General features: G+C 36.8%; 1 protein-coding gene and 1 long non-coding RNA gene across 6 annotated transcripts in view; one reads left to right on the top strand and one right to left on the bottom strand.

The window, feature by feature from the left end:
* Window positions 1-21233, bottom strand: part of LOC149561881 (uncharacterized) — a 79303-nt gene that overhangs the window by 24054 nt on the left and 34016 nt on the right. For both annotated transcript variants that reach the window (XM_089825410.1, XM_089825411.1), the window contains exon 5: window positions 20503-20594. In XM_089825410.1, coding sequence (XP_089681536.1) covers window positions 20503-20594 — 92 coding nt within the window. The remainder of the gene's footprint in view (window positions 1-20502; window positions 20595-21233) is intronic.
* The window catches only part of LOC149561882 (uncharacterized), a 68335-nt gene that overhangs the window by 30469 nt on the left and 16633 nt on the right, over window positions 1-21233 (top strand). The gene's annotated exons all lie outside the window — the stretch shown is intronic.

Below are 21233 nucleotides of genomic sequence, written 5' to 3'. Positions count from 1 at the left end.
CGGAGGATTTATAGAACACATTATGTTCTCAAGAATATGAAGCTCGATATCATCTCAATATGATATTCAATTCACTATGAGGCTAAATTTCTCACCTTTCATAACACACAATTGAAGCAAATTCCATAACTTTAATATAAGCTTGAACACCACCTTAAGTGTGGTCTATAATAGTAATTATGTCATGGTATCTAATAAGATCCAGCCCAAAGAACCATAACAAGTTCGTTATCATGGTGTCTGGAAAAATCCGGCCCAAAGAACCATGATAACAGGTCTAGCATTTATAAAATTGCCGCCTTACAATAGCTGAAAATGGTGATATCGATAAACCAACACTAACTCAAGCGCTGATTGAAAGTGTACCAGTTTGGCTCTAAGTCTTGTTTGTCTAATTTATGAGAAAAATCACTACCATTGGGGCACAAAGACTTCCAAAAGTAGATGATTGCTATTCTATAACTTATTTTTGGTTTTAATCCATTTGATAAGAAAAACCTCTCCTATTGCAGCACAAAGACTTCCAGAAGTAGGGAAATTCTAACTATTTTTCGTGAATTTGAGATGGTAACTCACTATGCTCTATTACTAAACACACAATAATAGCATAAATCAAATACAATAGGCACAAATTATAGTCCAAGCTTCTAATTTTCTCTATCACAATTGCTTCCAGTCAAAGAATCCAATTGCTTCTTTTATTCACTTTTCTCCCAAATTGGTACTACATAATCAAATTTATGCTTACACAAGGGCAAAGCTTTTTTCCATACAACAAAAGATAATTTTTACAATGAGAGGGCACTCCTTTATATAGGCAAAGGAGTTGAGAAAAATGAGAAAAAAGTGGGAGCAACTCAATGTGATGTCCCCTTCTAGTTGACATTATGTCAATTAAGTAGATTGGCCTATAATAGACCCTCGTAGGTTGGTGAGGTTGGATAGAGGGTCATCTAGGGGGGAGCTTCTTCTTCCATGGTCAGAGCTATGCAGGATTGGTGTTCGTTTGAAGTCTTTTGGACCTCACATGCAGAACTTACTATTTATAGTAAGACAATGGGTGACTGAGATGGACCCCTACTATTTTTAGAATTAAGGATTGGTCATATGCGGAATCCTCATTCTAGTTTACAGTTCAGACAGTGTGCAAAACAGATGAGTAATAAGGGAGATATTAATATTTGTTTGGCTAAATAAATATTAATAGTTTGAGCTTATATTATTAAGTTATAAGATGATTTTTATTTTATAACTTAAATCACTTAAGTGAAGGGTCAAGTTATCATAGATGGGGCCAAGTGAACAATTAATTTAAAAGAATTATTGGTGCGCCAACTATTGAGTTTTAAGTGAAAAATTAAAAAGGGGTGGGAATAGATCTTTATCCCACATTGGCCAAGAAAGTGTGTGAGCTCTCATAAGAAAGAATAAAGGAGACTTAAGAGCTCATTCTCTGGAGGAAGAAATTATTTCTGATCATTGTGATTTTGCCTCTGAGAAGGGGTTTTCAGCTGTGCCATTGAAGAACGTAGTTCTTCTATGTGTTCATCATTTGAGCCAGTGAAATACCTAGTGAATTTGATAATTCAGAGAGAATCTCATACAGAGGTTCTGATTGTGCCCCAACAGTACGTATTTCAGTATTCATCTATTTACAGAACAAAGAAGAGAAAAGTTGCAGCTGTGAACAGTGTAGGTGAACAGTGTGCGTGAACAGTAAAATTTGCAGCTTCATCAATAATTTTCAGCTACCTCAAATTGCGTCCTTTGCCAGTGCATACCAGCTTATAGCAGCAGTCTACGAATCAGAAAACAGGTTCTAATTTGTTGTGACACTTGCTTTTCATTAGTATTTTCATCAAAAAAATGAGTATTCATTGTACTTGACCTTTAATAGTGAATTCAATTCAAGTTGCAGCAGTTGTTTCATTGTTTCCGAATCCCAGAATTATATTGCATTTGTTTCTTTGTTCAAAAACCATTGAAAATTCCAAAAAAAAGGGTGATTAACGATTTCAATAGTTAGAGACCAATTGGGGTTTCTACACTCAACCAACTTTGACTTTTTCTAACTAAACGAGAGGAATTATTGGATTACATGTCATAAGGACATGTAAATCGAATTACATGTAATTACACAATTCCATGCAATACATCCTCCCCAATCTACAAACATGAAAAACACTTCAGAAAATGTTGAGGTTGTTGATTCTGAATGAATCAATCTTGTAGATTGTCGGCAAAGGCCTTGTACTTGATGATGCAAACACGGATGATCACAAGATCGGGAGTCATTTATTTTGTGCCAATGCATTCACCTTGATAATCATGGTGTTGCATCTTTTGATAGCCTTTGACTCTCTTTGATGACTTGCCTGTTGTCATTTGAAAACTTGATGTGATCAAGGTTTTTCTCGTTTGAGTTGTCATAAATTCTCCTTTGTAGATTGACACATTTTGGACCACCTTGACGGTGTCCGGATGTAAACTCAAAACTTTCCATCAGCACTTTTAGCTTTTTTTTAAAATCTAAGTGCTTGGCGCATTCCCATACGAATTCAGGTTCTCAGACAACCATTGGGAAAATGGAGATCAAATGAATTGGTGCTTTCTGAAGATCAAAGCATATCTTCTTGATGGGATGTCTCTATTCTTTGAAGAAGTTTTGACAAATCTTGAAAAGTGCACCGCAACATGAAAATGAAAGCATCATCCAATGGGATTGGATCCATGAAAATTTTGGGATTTGAGTTACAATGACTAATCTATGAGGAATGAGTGTTTGAAGTATGGATTAGATACTTATGGAACACATATGATGGCTGGAAATGTACTGGAAAGCATATGTATTTGGGTGAAAAAGGTCAAAATCGGACTCTCAAGGGTGGATTACATGTGGACAAAGATGGACTTTTGTGGGTATGGCCAAGAATGCAAGTTGGTATGCATATGGATGTGTACAAATGGCGAGTTTGGTGTTTAAAAAGTGACCTTTTACCAAAATCAGATTCTTTGGAGGTAGTTACATGTAAATCATGTAAAGTGATTTACATGTAATCATGACTTGATGTAATCATGTAGTTAAGTTCAAGGGATGAAATTACATGTAAACGGGTTTGAAAAATAAGTTTACATGTAAATGCATATGGAGGATGGAATTACATGTAATTGAGGATGAAGAATGAGATTACATGTAATTAAATATGAAGGAAATGGATGCAATATGCTTTGACATGAATTGGTGGGATACAGAAAGATGTGATGCGTTTTCATGGAAAGGTGGAAAGTGAAATGGATGCAATGTGCACTTGCATTCTTGGGAAAAATTCTTCAACTTTCTTCCAAAACAAGCAACCAAACAAGCAAGCAAAACAAAAACATACCCCTTGCTTTGACTCAAATTTGACAAACTTCTTCTCCATGCAATTTCGACTTTGGAGTTGGGAGGTTTTTTTAGCATTTGCAATGAGAAGATTTTCATCTTATTTAAAGAGGATTTGCAAAATACATGGCATATATTTGGACAAATGTACAAGGATGAACCAAAATATGCATGGAAATAGTGAAGAATGGAGGACTTCAACTTGGTGATCAAAGAGCCAAATATGGAAGATTGATAGGCTTGAAGAATCTTTCTCCTACAAATTCAAATCTTCAACCAACTATATTGACTTTCTCAACACTTGCAAGTGATGGATATTGATGAGCATTGAATGGACGTTTTGACATGGATATGCCAAAAGTGTGGTCTCAATATGCAAGAATATGAATTGTTTTTGCTCTTAGAATGCAAAAACATGATCACCAATAGCAATGATATGGATTAAATCCCCAAATGATCCTTTCTTGAGCAAAAATTTGATTTAAAAACTCCTAATCTAGACATTTTTTGCTAAAACGTGGCTTCAAAACATCATGAAATGCAACGTTTTTTGCAAGAGATTCAATGTCTAGGGCATTAGAATGCATGGGAATGCAAAAATGCCTCTAATCGTATGGATTTCATGCCATGAAATTAGCAAATCTGGATATTACTTGGCAAAAGGTGTTTATGGAGGGAAAAAACATGGACGTTCTTGCTCTTGGAAGCAAAAATGTGGTCTCAAGATGCAAATGCATGTATTAGGAGTCCAAACACATTCTCTAGGAGAGTTTGCATGTTTTAAAATGCATCTATGTTGGTCTTTTATGCAAAACACACTCTCAGAGTGCCTTTGCATATTTTAAATAACATGTAAGAGACAAAATGCACTCTCCGAGCCTCATTACATATTTGAAAACTTGCTTATGGAGTCAAGATGCAAAATGCACTCTTGGAGTTCCTTTACATGTTTTAAAATTTGTCAAAATGATGCAAGTAGTGCAAAAACACACTCTCCAAGACTCTTTACATATTTTAAAACTTGCATGTAAATGCCAATCCTTCATAAATGCACTCTTGGGAAGGCATTACATATTTTTAAAATATGTAAAATGTAACATGTTTTTGACAATTTTGACTTTGGAAAGCCAAAATGTGGACTCAACATGGAATTACTTGGAAAGTGAATTACATGTAAAAGAGGTTTTTATGCAAAATGGACTCTAGGAAGTGCATTCCATGCCTTTTTAGTGCAAAACACACTCTTGGAGGTCCATTACATATTTACATGTAAATGGGTTGAAAGTTGCCTTTACATAACTTAAATGATCAATTAAGCACATGTTTAGTTTTTTTTTGAGAAAATGTCACTTAATTGAGTCAAAATAACATTTACACTATATAGTTTGATTACTATGTGCAAATATCATTCAAATTATAGGTCATTCCCTTAAAAAAATTTCCTTGACATTTTCCTTTTTTTCTGTAGTGATATTCAAATTGTTATCTATGGCGGTCAAACCATCAACATAGAACACCATCACATCATGTTTTTCAAATTTAAATGCAAATTGATTCCTCGTTTACTCTATTTGAAACACAAAAATTACAAAGATTGAATGATCTCCTTATTCTCTTAGAAGAGAAAATGTCATCTCTATAAACAACATAATGGTTTCGCATCCATAAAATTTCTAACCAAATTTACAACACAATCTAGATCCCAAGACCGAGCAATCTATTTTGTGAGTTTATTGACCACTAAAAAAAGTTCTGCATTTAGGATATGCATATCCTCAAATTTTTTTTTTTTATAAATGACATGTTAGTGTTTACTATTTTGGAATGTGAAATGTGAGACTACTTGAATGTCCTATTTAATGTTGATAATTAGTAACTTTCATAATTTTGGTCAGATTTACCTTAGATTTGAAATAGAGAAACATGAGTGTTCTAAGAGATGAAACCCTTGGTAACTTTTGTAATATCCTCCCCTGATTTGAACTTTGACTTGCAGAAATTTAACTTAAGAAATATTGTCAAACACTTTGTATGCAAACTCATAAAGCTGATTTCCTCAATAAATTGCTTTCCAATGAGTAGATTTACGAACAACTATGAAGTGACATTAAAATGCATAATACAAATCATAACATTTTCACAAACACTTGGCACACATTCAATAGTATATGAAAAATCTGGAAACTCTTTCAATCTGCTAATAAAGGGTGATTTTTAAATGTAGATGTGCACTTATAGCTGTCTTAAAGGCTGCAACAACTATTCAGACTTGTATTCAACAATTATTATGCAAAATATCAAAATTTGATAGAAGAAACGTGGAATTAGTTGCCGTAGTATTTTGCAGATGTAGTCGGCCAGCCCTCCAAACTTCTAATCAGCCGGAAAAACAAGTAAACTTGATACCAACACTGTTCACGCCGTACTGTAGCAAAATACTGTTCATGCCGACTGTAGCAAAATATTGTTCATGCGGCACTATAGCAATAACTAACTTCAGATCTGCACCTCAAACCCTTGTAAATTTCTTTATGCAAACGCCCCAAATGAAACCCAGTGTTTTCCTGAAGTGAAAACACCCTTGATCCTCCTGACTGTGTCTTCCAACAGCGAAGAGAATGCTAGCAAAGAGGGATTCCGTCCTCCAAGCCCGATAATCAGATATCCAGCAACATAACGTTAATCTTCATCCAAGCATACAAAAAAAAAGCTCTTCCATTTCTTTTATAGTGTTCTCACAAGAGCTCAATCCTTCGTTTTCTCAATGTGGGATAAAACATAACTCCCTTTATGTACCTTATGTCTCCAATGTGTTATAAAAATAAAGGAAACTCTTTTAATTTAAATATTTTCCACAAACTATAGTCTATGCATTAATAAAGTTAAATATTTAAATTTAACTTTATAAAATGGCTTTATCAATGCATAACAAATCTTATCATATCAATGCATAACAAATCTTATCAATGATAAATAAGTCTTCCTGTCGATTTTAAACAATTACCATCGACATACCACTGTGACTGAATGTCCGGCCATGTCCAAGATGACTTACTATAAATAGTAAGTATGCCCAAAGTTGCCTCAGAACCCCTCAGAAAGACCTGCAACTGAAACTGTCTAGGCCAAATGGCCTCTAAGCCCCTTTAATGTCCTAGTTAGCCTACGGGACTATGGGGAAATAGGCTAACGACAACATCATGCTATGAATGCTAGAAAGGGGACATTATAGTCCGCCCTTCCCAAAATTGCTTGTCCTCAAGCAATTTCAGCTCTGGATGCTACAATATCTGCTCATTTTCCCAAGTAGCATCCTCGACAGGTAGGTTCCTCCACTTCACTAGATACTCCCTGATAGTCCTCCTGCGAAGCACCCTCTCCCTGGAGTCAAGTATGGCCTCGGGAACCAAGATAAGCTTTCCCTCATCATCAAGAGGTGGCAATACTACTGAAGGCACCACATTGTGACCCAATGCCTTCTTAAGGCGTGACACATGGAACACATTATGCACTTTACTGTCTGCAGGCAACTCCAACTCATAAGCTACTTCGCCCACTCTCTTGATTACTTTGAACGGTCCATAGTAGCGTGGTTTCAATTTCTCTGCTCCACTCTTCTTGAGAGAGGACTGTCTATACGGTTGTAACATGAGGTACACCATATCTCCCACCTCAAAAGACCTCTCAACCCTGTGCTGATCAGCATATTGCTTCTGCTGATTTTGTGCCTTTTGCAAATTTTCCTTTAAGGATCGCATAATGTCCTGACACTCCTGCAAAGTATCCTTGGCCTTAGGCACCCTGCTGTCCCCAAATAACAAATCCAAAAAATTAGGAGCATCATACCCGTACAGTGCCATAAAAGGGGACATTTGAATAGACATATGCAAAGAAGTATTATAGCAGTACTCCCCTAGATGTAGCCACTTCACCCAAGCCTTCTGCTCTCCTACAATGTAGTTTCGAAGGTACCCTTCAACCCATTTGTTTACAGTCTCTGTCTGCCCATCAGTTTGGGGGTGGTAGCTGGTACTCGGAGTGAGCTCTGTTCCACATAACCTGAACAACTCCTACCAAAAGTGGCTCATAAATCTGCTGTCTCTGTCACTGACTATGCTCCGTGGTATCCCATGTAGTCTGAATACCTCTCGAACAAATAGTTCTATTGTTTGTGCTGCTGAATATGTAGACGAAATTGCAAAGAAATGTGCAAATTTCGTCAATCTGTCTACCACAACAAAGATACAATCCCGACCCTGTGCCTTGGGGAGGCCTGTGATAAAATCCATGGAAATGCTATCCCACTTCTTTTCTGGTATGGGTAGGGGCTATAGTAAACCACCCGGAAAAGAATGTTCCTGTTTGTTCTGCTGACACACAGGGCATTCCCTAACAAACTGAAGCACCTCTGATTTGAGTCCTTTCCAAGTGAAACGCTCTCTCACCTGCCGATATGTCTTAAAGAATCCGGGATGTCCTGCCATTGGTGAATCATGAAATGCCCTCAAAATCTTCTGCTTCATAGCAGACTCGGGTACTAAATAAATCCTTTCCTTGTAGATGATCAAATCATTTACGACAATGTATCGACTATCTTGAATAGCTCCCTCAATAATGCTAGATGCCCAACTATCCTTAGCATATTCTGCCAAGATCATCTCTCTCCAATCATCCATGACTATCCCAACAGCAAACAAATGAGGCCTTCTAGATAAAGCATCTGCAACAATATTTTTCTTCCCTTTGACATAGGCTATGTCGAAATCATAGGCCTGTAATTTACTCACCCATTTCTGTTGCCTGTCATTAAGGTCCTTCTGTCCAAGGAAATGTTTCAAGCTATTATGATCTGTTTTTACTGTGAATCGGCTTCCTACTAAGTACTACCTGAACTTAGCTAGCGCGTGCATGATTGCTAGCATCTCTTTGTCGTAGATGTTGTAGGTTCTCTCCACACCTCGTAATTTTCTACTCTCATATGCGATGGGATGTTTGTCTTGCATGAGAACAACTCCTATGCCCTCTCCCGAGGCATCACACTGCAGCTCAAAAGGCTTGGTGAAATCTGGAATGGCTAAAACAGGACATGTACTCATCAGCTCCTTAAACCTGTCAAAACAATCCTGAGCCCTCTCTGACCACTTGAAACTATCTTTCCGTGTCAAATCCTTTCACAAATCTGCGGTAGAACCCACAAAGCCCGAGAAATCCCTTGAGTTGTGAAGTGTTCCTCGGTGGTGGCCAATCCAGAATGGCCCTGATCTTGTCTGGGTCAACCCGAACACTTCCTGCACTAATAATATGCCCTAGATAGAGCAACTCTGTCATCCCAAACTCACATTTACTCATCTTGGCATATAATGACTCCCTCTCTAGAATACTGAGCACTATATCAATATGCTTCAAATGTTCCTCCCAAGTACAGCTGTATATCAGTATATCATCAAAAAATATCAACACAAACTTCCTCAACTGATCTCTGAACACTCTATTCATACAGGACTGGAAAGTGGCAGGGGCATTTGTCAACCCAAAAGGCATGACTAAGAACTCAAAATGTCCATAGTGGCATCTAAAAGCTGTCTTCTCCACATCCACCTCTTTAACCTGTATCTGATGGTAGCCGGATCTCAAATCAATCTTGGAGAAGTAGCATGCACCATGCAATTCATCAATAACCTCATCGATGCGCGGGATAGGGTATTGGTTCTTGATTGTCTTCTTGTTTAGCTCCCTATAATCAATGCACATCCTCATTGTACCATCCTTCTTCTTCACCAATACTACTGAAGAAGCGAAAGGACTTTTGCTTGGCCGTATGTGCCCCATGTCAATAAACTCCTTAATTGCCTTTTCTATTTCATCCTTATATCTCTTCGGATGGCGGTAAGGTGTGATGATAACTGGCTTAGCCCCTTCCTCTAATTCAATAACATGCTCGATTCCCCTATCCGGGGGTCTCCCTGGAGGTATCTCATCAAACACCTTAATATGTTTGGTTATTATTTTTTGTACATTAGGTGGATACTCTAGTTTATGCTGCTCTGTCATCTCAGGCATTACTCTAAACTCTGCTGCCCACTACACCTGATCATGTCTAAAGAAACTCTGCATCCGCTTGAGTGACACCACTCGAAGTCTCCCATCTGACAAACCTCTGAGCACTATCTTCTTACCATTTGCCTCAAACCTCATTTCCATTTTCTCAAGGTTAAATGTAAACTCTACCAGAGACTTCATCCAGTTCATCCCAAGCACCATATCCTGATCACCAATGTTGACCACAAAGAAATCTCCTGTCATGTCATAATCTCCCAAACGAAGCTGCAAGTTGGAGATTTTCTTGGTACATTCAATTTTGAAGCCATCGGCAACCATCACCTTAAATCCCCTATGCTCCTTTGTATGTAGCCCTCCGCGTGTCACAAACTTCTCATCAATGAAGTTATGTGTCGCCCCTGTATCAATGAGTGCCACAACTCTCTGTCCATCCAAGGTTCCCCTAACTCTGAAAGTGACGGCCTCCTGTATACTTGACAATTGAGCTATCGTACTATCACCACGTGCTTCCTCTTGTGAAGAACTATCATCATCTCCATCTGATTCGGATGACTGCTCTGAATCTCCATCTACTGACTCTTCGGCTGAAAAGTACTCCATCTGCTTAGCTTTTGCTTTCAATGGACACTTATGTGACAAATCCCAAGGCTCCCTACAATGAAAACAAAGCTTCTTCTTCCTGAGATCATTAAGTGTCTCATTGTCTAACCTCTTACTTTCCTCCTTAGTTGGCTGAACCTCTTTATAAAAAGGTTTCCTGTCCTTATCTTTCCTTGAAGGGAAACTCTTTGCCTGGAATTTATTTTTTGAAGATGAAGAGGAATCCATGTCACGAGCTTTCTTAATGGCTTCCTGCAAAGTGGGAGGGTTGAGAGCTTTAATCCACCCTCTCAACGGATCAGCTAACCCATCCATAAATAGAACTAGTATCCTCCGTTCAGATACATCTGTTACTAACACTGCAAGTTTCTGAAACTCTGAAATGTATGTTTCCAATGATCCCCACTGTTTAAGCTAAGCTAACTCCTTGAAATGGAGTTCTGGATCCTTCCTATCAAAATGTTCAATCAGCCTCTCTGTAAACTCCACATATGAGGTAATGTGTGCATGTCCCATAGTGACCATACCATGATGCCACCACTCGTGTGCTAACCCATCCAGATGAATTGCTGCATACTAAATAACTTCTTCCTCGGGCATAGGGTTCAATTGAAAGTATGTGTCAAGCTTTTGAACCCAAGCTCTTGCTGTAGACTTTCCTGAGCCATCATAATATGGTAACTCAAGTCTCCCTACTTTCTTCCGTAGCTCATAGCTCTGGTTACTGTCATGTCCACGTGGCATATGTTTCATCCGCACATCCATATACTCCCTAAAGGTAATTGCAGCAGTAAAATCTGGCCCTCCGGCTTCCCAATCTCTCCTCAACTGGTCCTGTATATCAGTAATCTGGGGCTCTGGTACGAGTTGCTCTGGAGCTCTAGGAGGAAATGTAGGAATCATGGGCCTTGAACTCATTGTCCTAGCTCGCTGGGGTGCATGATCAAAATTGTTCCCAACTTGTTCATCTCCATTATGTGTCCCATCCTGATCATTTCCAATCTGATTGTTACCATTCTGATTATTTCCTCCACCCATGTTAGCATTCAACCCCATTTGACGAGCCATCATCTGCATCATAAGATCCAATCTCTGATTTTGTTCCTGTGCCCTTTGTTCTGCTACTCGCTGACCCTGTACCAAGGTCTCTAATAACTGTAAGAATCTTTCCTCTCCAGGCTCTAGACTGGCATTCCCGCCTCCACCTAATCTTGTATTCCTGTCATCTCGGTCACCCATATTGCTGTCTTGATCAAAGAATACCTCCGCTGTGTCTGTATGACTGGATTCTATACCCCCCTGTACGGATGAACTAGACTGTTTGCTTTGCAGGTCTGAACTCCTACTTTGTCTTGCTCTGGTATTGCGGAAATTATAAGGCCCCTGTCGCATGCTCAAACATAAATGCTCTGATTTTAGTGTTTTGACATTTCATCAAACACTTTCCCCTCTATCCACCAGTTCCAAATTTCCTATAAGACCTCCACAAGATGGCAAGACTTATAGCTCTGATACCACTGTAATATCCTCCCCTGATTTGAACTTTGATTTGCAGAAATTTAACTTAAGGAATATTGTCAAACACTTTGTATGCAAACTCATAAAGCTGATTTCCTCAATAAATTGCTTTCCAATGAGTAGATTTACGAACAACTATGAAGTGACATTAAAATGCATAATACACATCATAACATTTTCACAAACACTTGGCACACATTCAATAGTATATGAAAAATCTGGAAACTCTTTCAATCTGCTAATAAAGGGTGATTTTTAAATGTAGATGTGCACTTACAGCTGCCTTAAAGGCTGCAACAACTATTCAGACTTGTATTTAACAATTATTATGCAAAATATCAAAATTTGATAGAAGAAACCTGGAATTAGTTGCCGTAGTATTTTGTAGATGTAGTCGGCCAGCCCTCCAAACTTCTAATCAGCCGGAAAAACAAGTAAACTTGATACCAACACTGTTCACGCCGTACTGTAGCAAAATACTGTTCATGCCGACTGTAGCAAAATACTGTTCATGCGGCACTATAGCAATAACTAACTTCAGATTTGCACCTCAAACCCTTGTAAATTTCTTTATGCAAATGCCCCAAATGAAACCCAGTGTGTTTCCTGAAGTGAAAACACCCTTGATCCTCCTGACTGTGTCTTCCAACAGCGAAGAGAATGCTAGCAAAGAGGGATTCCCTCCTCCAAGCCCGATAATCAGATATCCAGCAACTTAACATTAATCTTCATCCAAGCATACAAAAAAAAAGCTCTTCCATTTCTTTTATAGTGTTCTCACAAGAGCTCAATCCTTCGTTTTCTCAATGTGGGATAAAACATAACTCCCTTTATGTACCTTATGTCTCCAATGTGTTATAAAAAATAAAGGGAACTCTTTTAATTTAAATATTTCCCACAAACTATAGTCTATGCATTAATAAAGTTAAATATTTAAATTTAACTTTATAAAATGGCTTTATCAATGCATAACAAATCTTATCAATGATAAATAAGTCTTCCTGTCGATTTTAAACAATTACCATCGACATACCACTGTGACTGAATGTCCGGCCATGTCCAAGATGACTTACTATAAATAGTAAGTATGCCCAAAGTTGCCTCAGAACCCCTCAAAAAGACCAGCAACTGAAACTGTCTAGGCCAAATGGCCTCTAAGCCCCTTTAATGTCCTAGTTAGCCTACGGGACTGTGGGGAAATAGGCTAAAGACAACATCCTGCTATGAATGCTAGAAAGGGGACATTACAACCTTCACACAGGGAATTAGAGATGCAGTTGTGAGTAGTAATGAAAATTGAAGGGTCTTTTATAGATTTGGAGGGCCCTAGATGGGGTCCACCAGAAATTAGGGGTCGAATGGAACAAATAAAAAAATATAAAGTTCATCCTTTCTTGAAATTCATTTAGCTTGTCATTCCTCACCTAGTAATGCACATGCGTCCTTGGAATGGTTGAGAGATGCCTAGGGATCCCCACATTCCAATGACCATTTGGTGGTACATAGGTAGTGGTTGGGGGATGCCCCATTTCTATACCCCTATCCCAAGGACATTCTTGTCCCGATAATGTGGGGATCCAAGGGTCGGGACACATCCATCATAACAATATTTAGAAATGAGGCACTTGTATTGCCAAATTTGTATTCCTAGCCATAATGCAGCAATTATGGGTCATCTCTTTCAAAGTTTTTCTTGACATTTTCCTTTTTTCTTCAGTGATATTCAAATTGTTACCTATTGTGGTCAAACAATTAACATAGAACACCATGATAACCATATCATAATTTTTCACATTTACATGCAAATTGACACCTAGTTTATTCTATTTGAAACACAACATAGAGATTGAATGATCTCTGAAACACAACATAGAGATTGAATGATCTGCATATACTCTTAGAAGAAACAAAGCCATCTCTATATACAACATAATGGTTTGGTGTCGATCGGATTTCTAACCAAATTTACAATGGAGTCTAGATCCCAAGGGTTAGGACATGCATATCCTCAATATATCTTTTAGTAAATGACAAGTTCGTATTTACTATTTTGGAATGTGAAATGTGAGATTACAAGAAACCTCCTATGTAATGTTGGTAGTTGGTAACTTTAGTATTTTTTATCAAATTTATGTTAGATTTGAAATAGAGATTTCCAGTTGCGTGTTCTACGCAATGAAAACCTTGGCAACCTTCAAACAAGGAATCACACCCAATCTACTACATTGATAAGTTATTCAACTAACCAATGAAAGGAATGTTGTGAGGTTTTCACACTATCACCTCATTGCAAATGAGGACCCCCTCGTTTTTCTTGGTAAATGTAGTGGTCTTAGGTAGTCTTAGTTGGGGACAATTTTTGAGTCTCGAAATTTTAGAGATGAGTTTCAGCAACTTTGGCTCGATCGATAGTCAAGTTTATGAAGGGTGTGAGTGACAGTTGGACTAAGTTAGTCAAGGACATGGAGTTGAAATCAAGTTATTTGTGATGCAATAAGTTAGAATCTTTTGAAAATCCTTATTTCAGTTTCAATTCCATCTTATAAAGTCAGGAAAGCTTGTGGGAGGTAACACTAGTGGAAGCATGTTGAATCCTGAAATTTGGCTGAGATTGAATTTTTTAGAAACTCCCAAATTTTAAAATCTCTATTATAACTCCTATGAACCTGAAACCACTCTCAAACATCCTAGTAGTATTTATATAAAATATAACTTGAAGAATAATAAAGGATCTTATACTTAAATGCTATATTTATTATAAATCACTTCACCCTCTGAGCTGAAGAAACTATAAGTGATAATTTGGGAGTTAACTTCCGAAATTGAAAAATCCTAAGAGTAGGTTGGAATCCAACCATATCTCAAGATTCGCAATCTCGACAACCCTCAAAATTCCAACCTATTCTACATGATTTCCAAGCAACTACAAGGTGAGATTCAAGTGGAAACTGATGAAAGGGGGAATAAGGGAGAAGATTAATCAAGAAAAGTAGTCCCCTGACTACCTCTTAGGATTCCAAGTCTTAACACTAGGTCTATATCCAACCATGTCTCAAGATTCTTTGTCCCGAGAGACCCCAAATTTCCACCCCAATAGGTCGGAACTAGACCTCCATTCAGAATTCCAAATACTAACATTCCCCAAATCTCCACCCTCGTCTAGGAAAATTATAAATGACTAGAGAGAAAGATTTTAATGCAAAATTGATGAAGAGGATAATGGGGTGAAGTAATAAGACAAATCAAGGTAAAAATAATGATTTTGGGATCCATATAAAAAATCCAATAAAAATCTGATCAAAATGAGAAGACTGTCAAAATGAAAGGAGAATGTTAGAAGATGGAATGAAATTGATATGGAATAGGGGTTTGTGAGATCACGTGGATGAAAAGATAATCCCAAGAGTAATCTTAAGAGGAGGTCGGAATCTTACCACCTCTCACAATTCATAATTTCAAGAGGCCTTGAGTTCCTGCCCTATTTTTCTTGTAGAATCTTGACAACTCTAAAGTCCCACCCAAGTATGAAGGCTATTTAGTGAAAGAATTTCAACTCCAAGCTGGTCAAAATGATGAAAAATGAAGGCTACATGCAAGGTTGATGAGTTTTGAGGAAAGAAGATCAAAATGTTGACGAAGAAATGGATTGAAGTCAAATTGAAAGGGCTTCATTCAGCTACAAATAAAAATCGCTACCAAAAAATTATGATTAAAAAGATTGGGTGCAATTTGAAAGTCATGTTAAAATCAGAGATAATCCTGACGTGGAGTCAGAGTCAGACCCCTTTGTCAAGATTCAAAATACCGGCATGGGGTAAATTTCTGCCCAAGAAAAGATAGTGGGTTTGAGGTCAAACAATGAGCGCTTGAAATCAGATTTTGCATGGTCAAAAAAGAAATCGAGACTACTGAGGAAATTATTCACGTCGACTTTATGTTGAAGGATAAAATGGTGATTTAAAAAGTGAATTTTACTAATTAAGCAAGTTGGCCTCTTTAAGGGCATTAGAATTTCTAAATTTAATTTGATTGGCCAAACAAGGAAAAGTCAAGGCAACCAAAAGGCATCCCTTTTCATCCTAAAGCACCTATAAAAGGAGGAAGTTGATTTTATTTTACATCATGTCAATCCTCTTCTCCACGAGCAGGTCAAATTCACCATAAGAGGACAGCGAATTCATGATTGGAAAGTTAATTTTGAAGAGGGCTTTAAAAGGGATAAATCAATTATTTTGCAAGTGAAATTAATTTGAAAATTACAAGATCTGGGCTAGATAATGAAAAGAAATCAGAATTGCAACTCGCCACAAGATAAATCTAGGCTAAAAAACATGAAAATCAGAATTCAAATGAGCTATAAAAGGGAAATCTGGAAAGAAATAGGAAAAATCAGACAATAGAAAGTTGAAAATTTTCAATCAAATTCCTTTAATAGAGGAATGCAATTCATGTAAACTTTCAGATTTCCTAAAACCATTTATACTCATCGTTTTGTGAGTTTAATGAGAAATTCCTTTGTTTTTCAAGGTAATTGCTGAAGGAGAGGCTTGGAAAGCGAAAGATTGCAGTGAGGATATGTTCAAAACTTCAAATGAAGAGCTTCAAAATCAGATTATGAAAGTACAAATTCAAGGCAAGCACGTTAGTTCAAGAATGAAAGCTATAATGAAGAATCCCAATCCAAGATCAAGATCAAAGTGGAATTCGACGAATAAGTTATGAAGGAAAAGAGTTAAATCTACAAGTGAAAGAAATCATCACCAACTTGAATTCCCTTGGGAAATCCAAGTTTACTTTGAAGGATCCAAGATCATGAAATTTCATCGCTTCAAGCAAGTTCAAATCATGGCAATTAGAAAATTTTCAAGAACAAGGATGGAGGAAGTTTGAGAAGATGAAGCAATTTGAGAATATGCCATCACAACATAAGGCTTGATAATGTTGAGTATCAAGAGATATTTTCTCATCACCAAAGAATTGATAAAGTTGACAAGATGAGAATGATGATGTGGCACCCACTCCATTTTCAGCCAATTGAAAATTTCCAATTACACGTGTTCAAGCATATTCAATCATATTATGCCGAGTCTACATATGGCAAGCATCTAGTGCCTCTACCTTATCGATTTTCTCATTGGCTCTCAAAAGCATATAATTTTCTTATTGGCCCATGGGGTGGTGCCTTCATATAATTGGATGATAGTAGTGGTAACCCTAATTAGGGTTTTTAATGGACGAATCTTGGCCACTCATTGTATTGGGGGCTACCATAAAAGGCCAAGGCTTTCTCATTTATAACTCATGAGCTTTGGACTAGAGTAACATGACACTTTTTGAAAGTGTTGCCATAATGCTATAAAGTAATTGTTGATTCATTGTTGGTCCTTATGGTAGATTACTTTGTTGCTTTGGAGTATTGTAGGGTTTCTTCAATTCCTCATGTAGATTAGATTTCATGTTGAGTAGAAGTAGGATGGAAGATATTGTTAAATGGTGATTAATGGTAAAGCTAGTGTCCATACCTTTTGCAACTTGTTTATTGTAAGTAACAGTGTAAGGTTGGTTTAGGAATTGCAAGCGTTTAACTTTTATTGGAGATGTTCATTTAGATTGTGCCTTCATAGGGTATTTGAATGAATATCAGCAATGTTAAAACCATTCTCGCATTTGTAAAAGATAGCACCCTCCTATGCTAAGTTGACACAGAAAAGAAAGAATTGGTTAGAGGCTCACCCCATCATCAACACCGTCTTGCATTCTTAGAGTTAGATAAGATTCCTTAACCGTCACCAACTTAAATTTCATTTGGAAATTGAAGTTCGCTTTTAAAGTTCTACCTACATTAAGACTTCATCACTTAATGGATTAAGGTCAAGGAATCAAAAGAGGCATAAAGTTTGCAAGTACAAAATTATGGCAATGAGAAAATTCCAAGAACAAGGATGGAGAAAATTTGAGAAAATAAGGCTTTGGAAATATGTCATCACAGTTGAAGGCTCGATAATGCTTAGTATCAAGAAATATTTTCTCGTCACCAAAGAATTGATCAAGTTTATGGGATAATGGTATCAAAGTAATTGTTGATTCATTGTTGGTCTTCGTGATGGATTACTTGTGTTGCTTTGGAGTATTCAATGGTTCTTGTAGTATTCAATGGTTCCTACATTTCATCATTTAGAATTTCATTTCATGTTAAATACAGGTAGAAATAGATGGATGGAAGATGTTGGATGGTGATTAATGGTGGAGCTAGTGTCCATACCTTTTGGTCCTTGTTGATTGTAAGTAACAATGCAAGGTTAGTCTGGGCCTAAATTGCAAGTGTTTAACTTCTATTGGAAATGTTCATTTAGATTGCCTCTTTATAGGGTATACTGACAATGTGAAAATCATTGTTGCATTGTTAGAAGATAGCACTCTCCTATGTCTAGTTGACACAATGAAGCAAGGACTAGTTAGAGGCTCACCCTATCATCAACATTGTCTTACATTCTTAAAGTTAGACTAGATTCTCTAAACCCCTATCATTGCAATTTTTTTGGTTGGAAGTGATTGAAAGAAGGTAAAGTAGTTGATGTTCATTGAATGAGCAGCAAAGACCCTTTGTGATAGCCAGCATATCACACAGTAAAACTTAGTGAAAGTCCACGATTAAGAAGAAACCTTGAGGCTGTCTCATTTGATCACATAATCTATATATATTTTTTAGCATATGAGCACCCTCATTCAAGAGAGAGTTGGAGATTTGGTGTTTCTTTCTAAAATACTAAGTATTTGATTCTGCATATTGTAGTGGAATCAAACTCGCGTCAATAGTACCAGCATTGAGTTTCATATGAGTACCAACAAGACTCCAATTAGAAATAAGGTAGTCATACAATAGACCCAAGCTCCTTTCTCTCAACAAGATTATCTAGATGAACCCCATGCATCCTAGTTGAAAGGTTTACACACTTACATGGCCTTGATTGTAAAAACACCCACAAATTATTTTTGAACTATATACAATACCCACCTCAAGTTTCATGAAAAATGAATATATGACATTTTACCCTATGTCTTATTTGCAAGCATCTTCAAGGTAGGTGTATAATAGACCCAAGCTCCTTTCTCTCAACAAGATTTTCTAAATAAACCGACTAAATCCTAGTTGTAAGGTTTATGCATTTACATGGCCTTGATTGTGAAAAACACCCACAAATCATTTTTGGACTATATATAATGCCCACCTCAAGTTTCACGAAAAACAAAGAGATGACATTTTTCCTAATGTCTTTATTTGCAAGCATCTTTTGTTTAGCCCTTCACCTTTGAGAACCAACTTTCAAATGATATGATCTATAAGAAGCTTCCAAGCTCACTAGAAGCCATTGAAGGTGCCAGGTTCTCATTGACAATGACAACTACTAGCATTTCTAACACAACTTGACATCACTGATTTTCTCTTTACTTGAAGCTTTCTCGGCCATGGATATTACATTGTGGGATTTTAATCTTATCACAAATAGTCAAATGAACAATATTAATCAATCCTATCTTAAAAGTGTTGACTCGGTCCCACTATTAACATACACAAAGGAATGTCAAGAGTGACTTAATATCTTATATACGCTATAGGTCAGGTAACTTCCTATCTATAGAAAACCTATTTCTAATATATATAATCATCTACTTCAATGTACCTTTAACAAAAACTAAGTTGTGGTGCCCTTGACCAAGAGGCTCTCAATGCTATGGATGTCATCATGTCACTTGGGTAAATTATCCAACCACAAATGACAACAGTGGGGTACAAGGCAACAAAAAACCTGCTTTTGCATGTCGACAATAGAAGCACCTCAACACTTCTACCAAAAGGGTTTCCCCTATCCAATTGAACATTGGCCCTAAACACTATTATTAAGGGGTGATATGGGATCCTATAACACTTAAGAATAAACCAAACTAGCATATAAACCATAGATTGAAAATACGCTAGGTATTCAAGCAACTTGTAGGTGCTCAAAATAATAAATCACGGCCAAGACGATTGCCTACACAAAGATTTCCCAAGTTTTGACAATCTTTACCAAGTTTAACTGTTCTTTGCTGAGTTGAAGATTTTAGGTTCTTTAAATTACCAAGCTTACATTTCAGAGTTAGAATTGGATCTGTCAAGTTTTGCCAAATCACAAACTTACTAGTATGATGCAAAAGTAGGAACTTATTAAAACCATTACAATTTTGGATCACATTCCTATAAATTTAAAATTGGCATGTTGTTAGACAGATTCGAAGATCTGTACATTTGCAATCATGAGAAACTACTGAATAAAATGATGAAAGTGAATACAATCTGTAATTAAACTCTAAGAAATTCTTCAATAAGAATACAGAAAATATCTTTTGAATAAAACATGTAGTTTCCTGGAAAACATGAGGATAATTTAGCACGGAAAAGAGGCATCCCAATTGTCTCTCTTCATGACAGTTCCACTTCAAATTTAAAACAAAATATATCTTATCTTCAAAATCCTTGAAAATCGAAAAAAGATACCATGGTCAACTTTTTGATATAAGATGTAAGAACCACATAAACAAGATGAAATTGTTTTCAAGTTTCTCAAGCCGAAACTTCATTCAAGCTCCTACGATTAACTTCAAAATTAAAGTAACAGAATAACCCTTGAAATATTTTGCAGTGATACCATTTTGATTATACAAAAAAACACATCAAACCTAATCTACCCTTGACATGGATAATAGTTCCTGGCTATAATAAAGACGGTGAAATCATAACAGTTCAGCCCCATAATCCTTGGAAATACATGTGTACATAAATACAAACTATATCTACCAAATAAGATAAAGATTATCATGTACCAAAGTTAGAAAAGTTGTACACATACAAGAATGGTGAGAACAGTGAAAACAAGTTCTTAGATTATTTGAAATTTAAATACCTTGTTTCTGCTTCATTTTGAATCATTTTTTGCTGCTGCACAACCAAACATGTTCGTAACTCCAAATTTTCTTTTAAGGCTGAGTCTTTGAGCTGCCAAATCATAATGTTATATAGTGTCCTCAAAGAAAGACTTATGACAGAAGAATGGAGGCAAAGTAATAGAGCTATCTGCATTCACAAATAGCTAGTGCACAAACTGTGTTAATCTTCTTGTTCACCATTGTTAACATACATGAATCTCTATAATACTTTTCTTGCCAACTCGTACCAAAATTGATATCCATTTCCCAGCTCCACGAACTTATTAAAGGAAATGGCATATCAGAGAAGTAAAATCATCCAAGAAAGAACCCAGATGAAACAAATTCATGAAATGAAGTCTAATCAAAATGAAAGCTGGATACCACAAAGATACATGCTTAGTCTAAAGTAGGTCAAAAATAGCTTGGGACCCAAAATTAGATAATGAATGTGGTATGAAAACCTGGATTTGATAAAAATATTAAAAACAGCCAAAATCGGTGATTCCTAATGAACAAGACCACACCAGTTGCAACTGGGATTCAACTAGACTTCACTAAATATAAGCAGTCAGAGAAAAGCAAAGATAAACCAGAGAGACAGAAAATAGATAATGGATAGTGAAAATTTTGGAAACAAAGAAAGAAAACAAACCGATCCATCTAATAGGATCAAAATTAAAAGAAACAGAGCAAGCTAAATAATAAG

The sequence above is a fragment of the Cupressus sempervirens genome, chromosome 4, assembly GCF_028749045.1.
Source record: "Cupressus sempervirens isolate cs-2001-9-10 chromosome 4, ASM2874904v1, whole genome shotgun sequence".
Classification (NCBI taxonomy): domain Eukaryota; kingdom Viridiplantae; phylum Streptophyta; class Pinopsida; order Cupressales; family Cupressaceae; genus Cupressus; species Cupressus sempervirens.
Note: the sequence above shows the minus strand (reverse complement) of the source record. Positions and strands in the feature narration are given on the sequence as shown.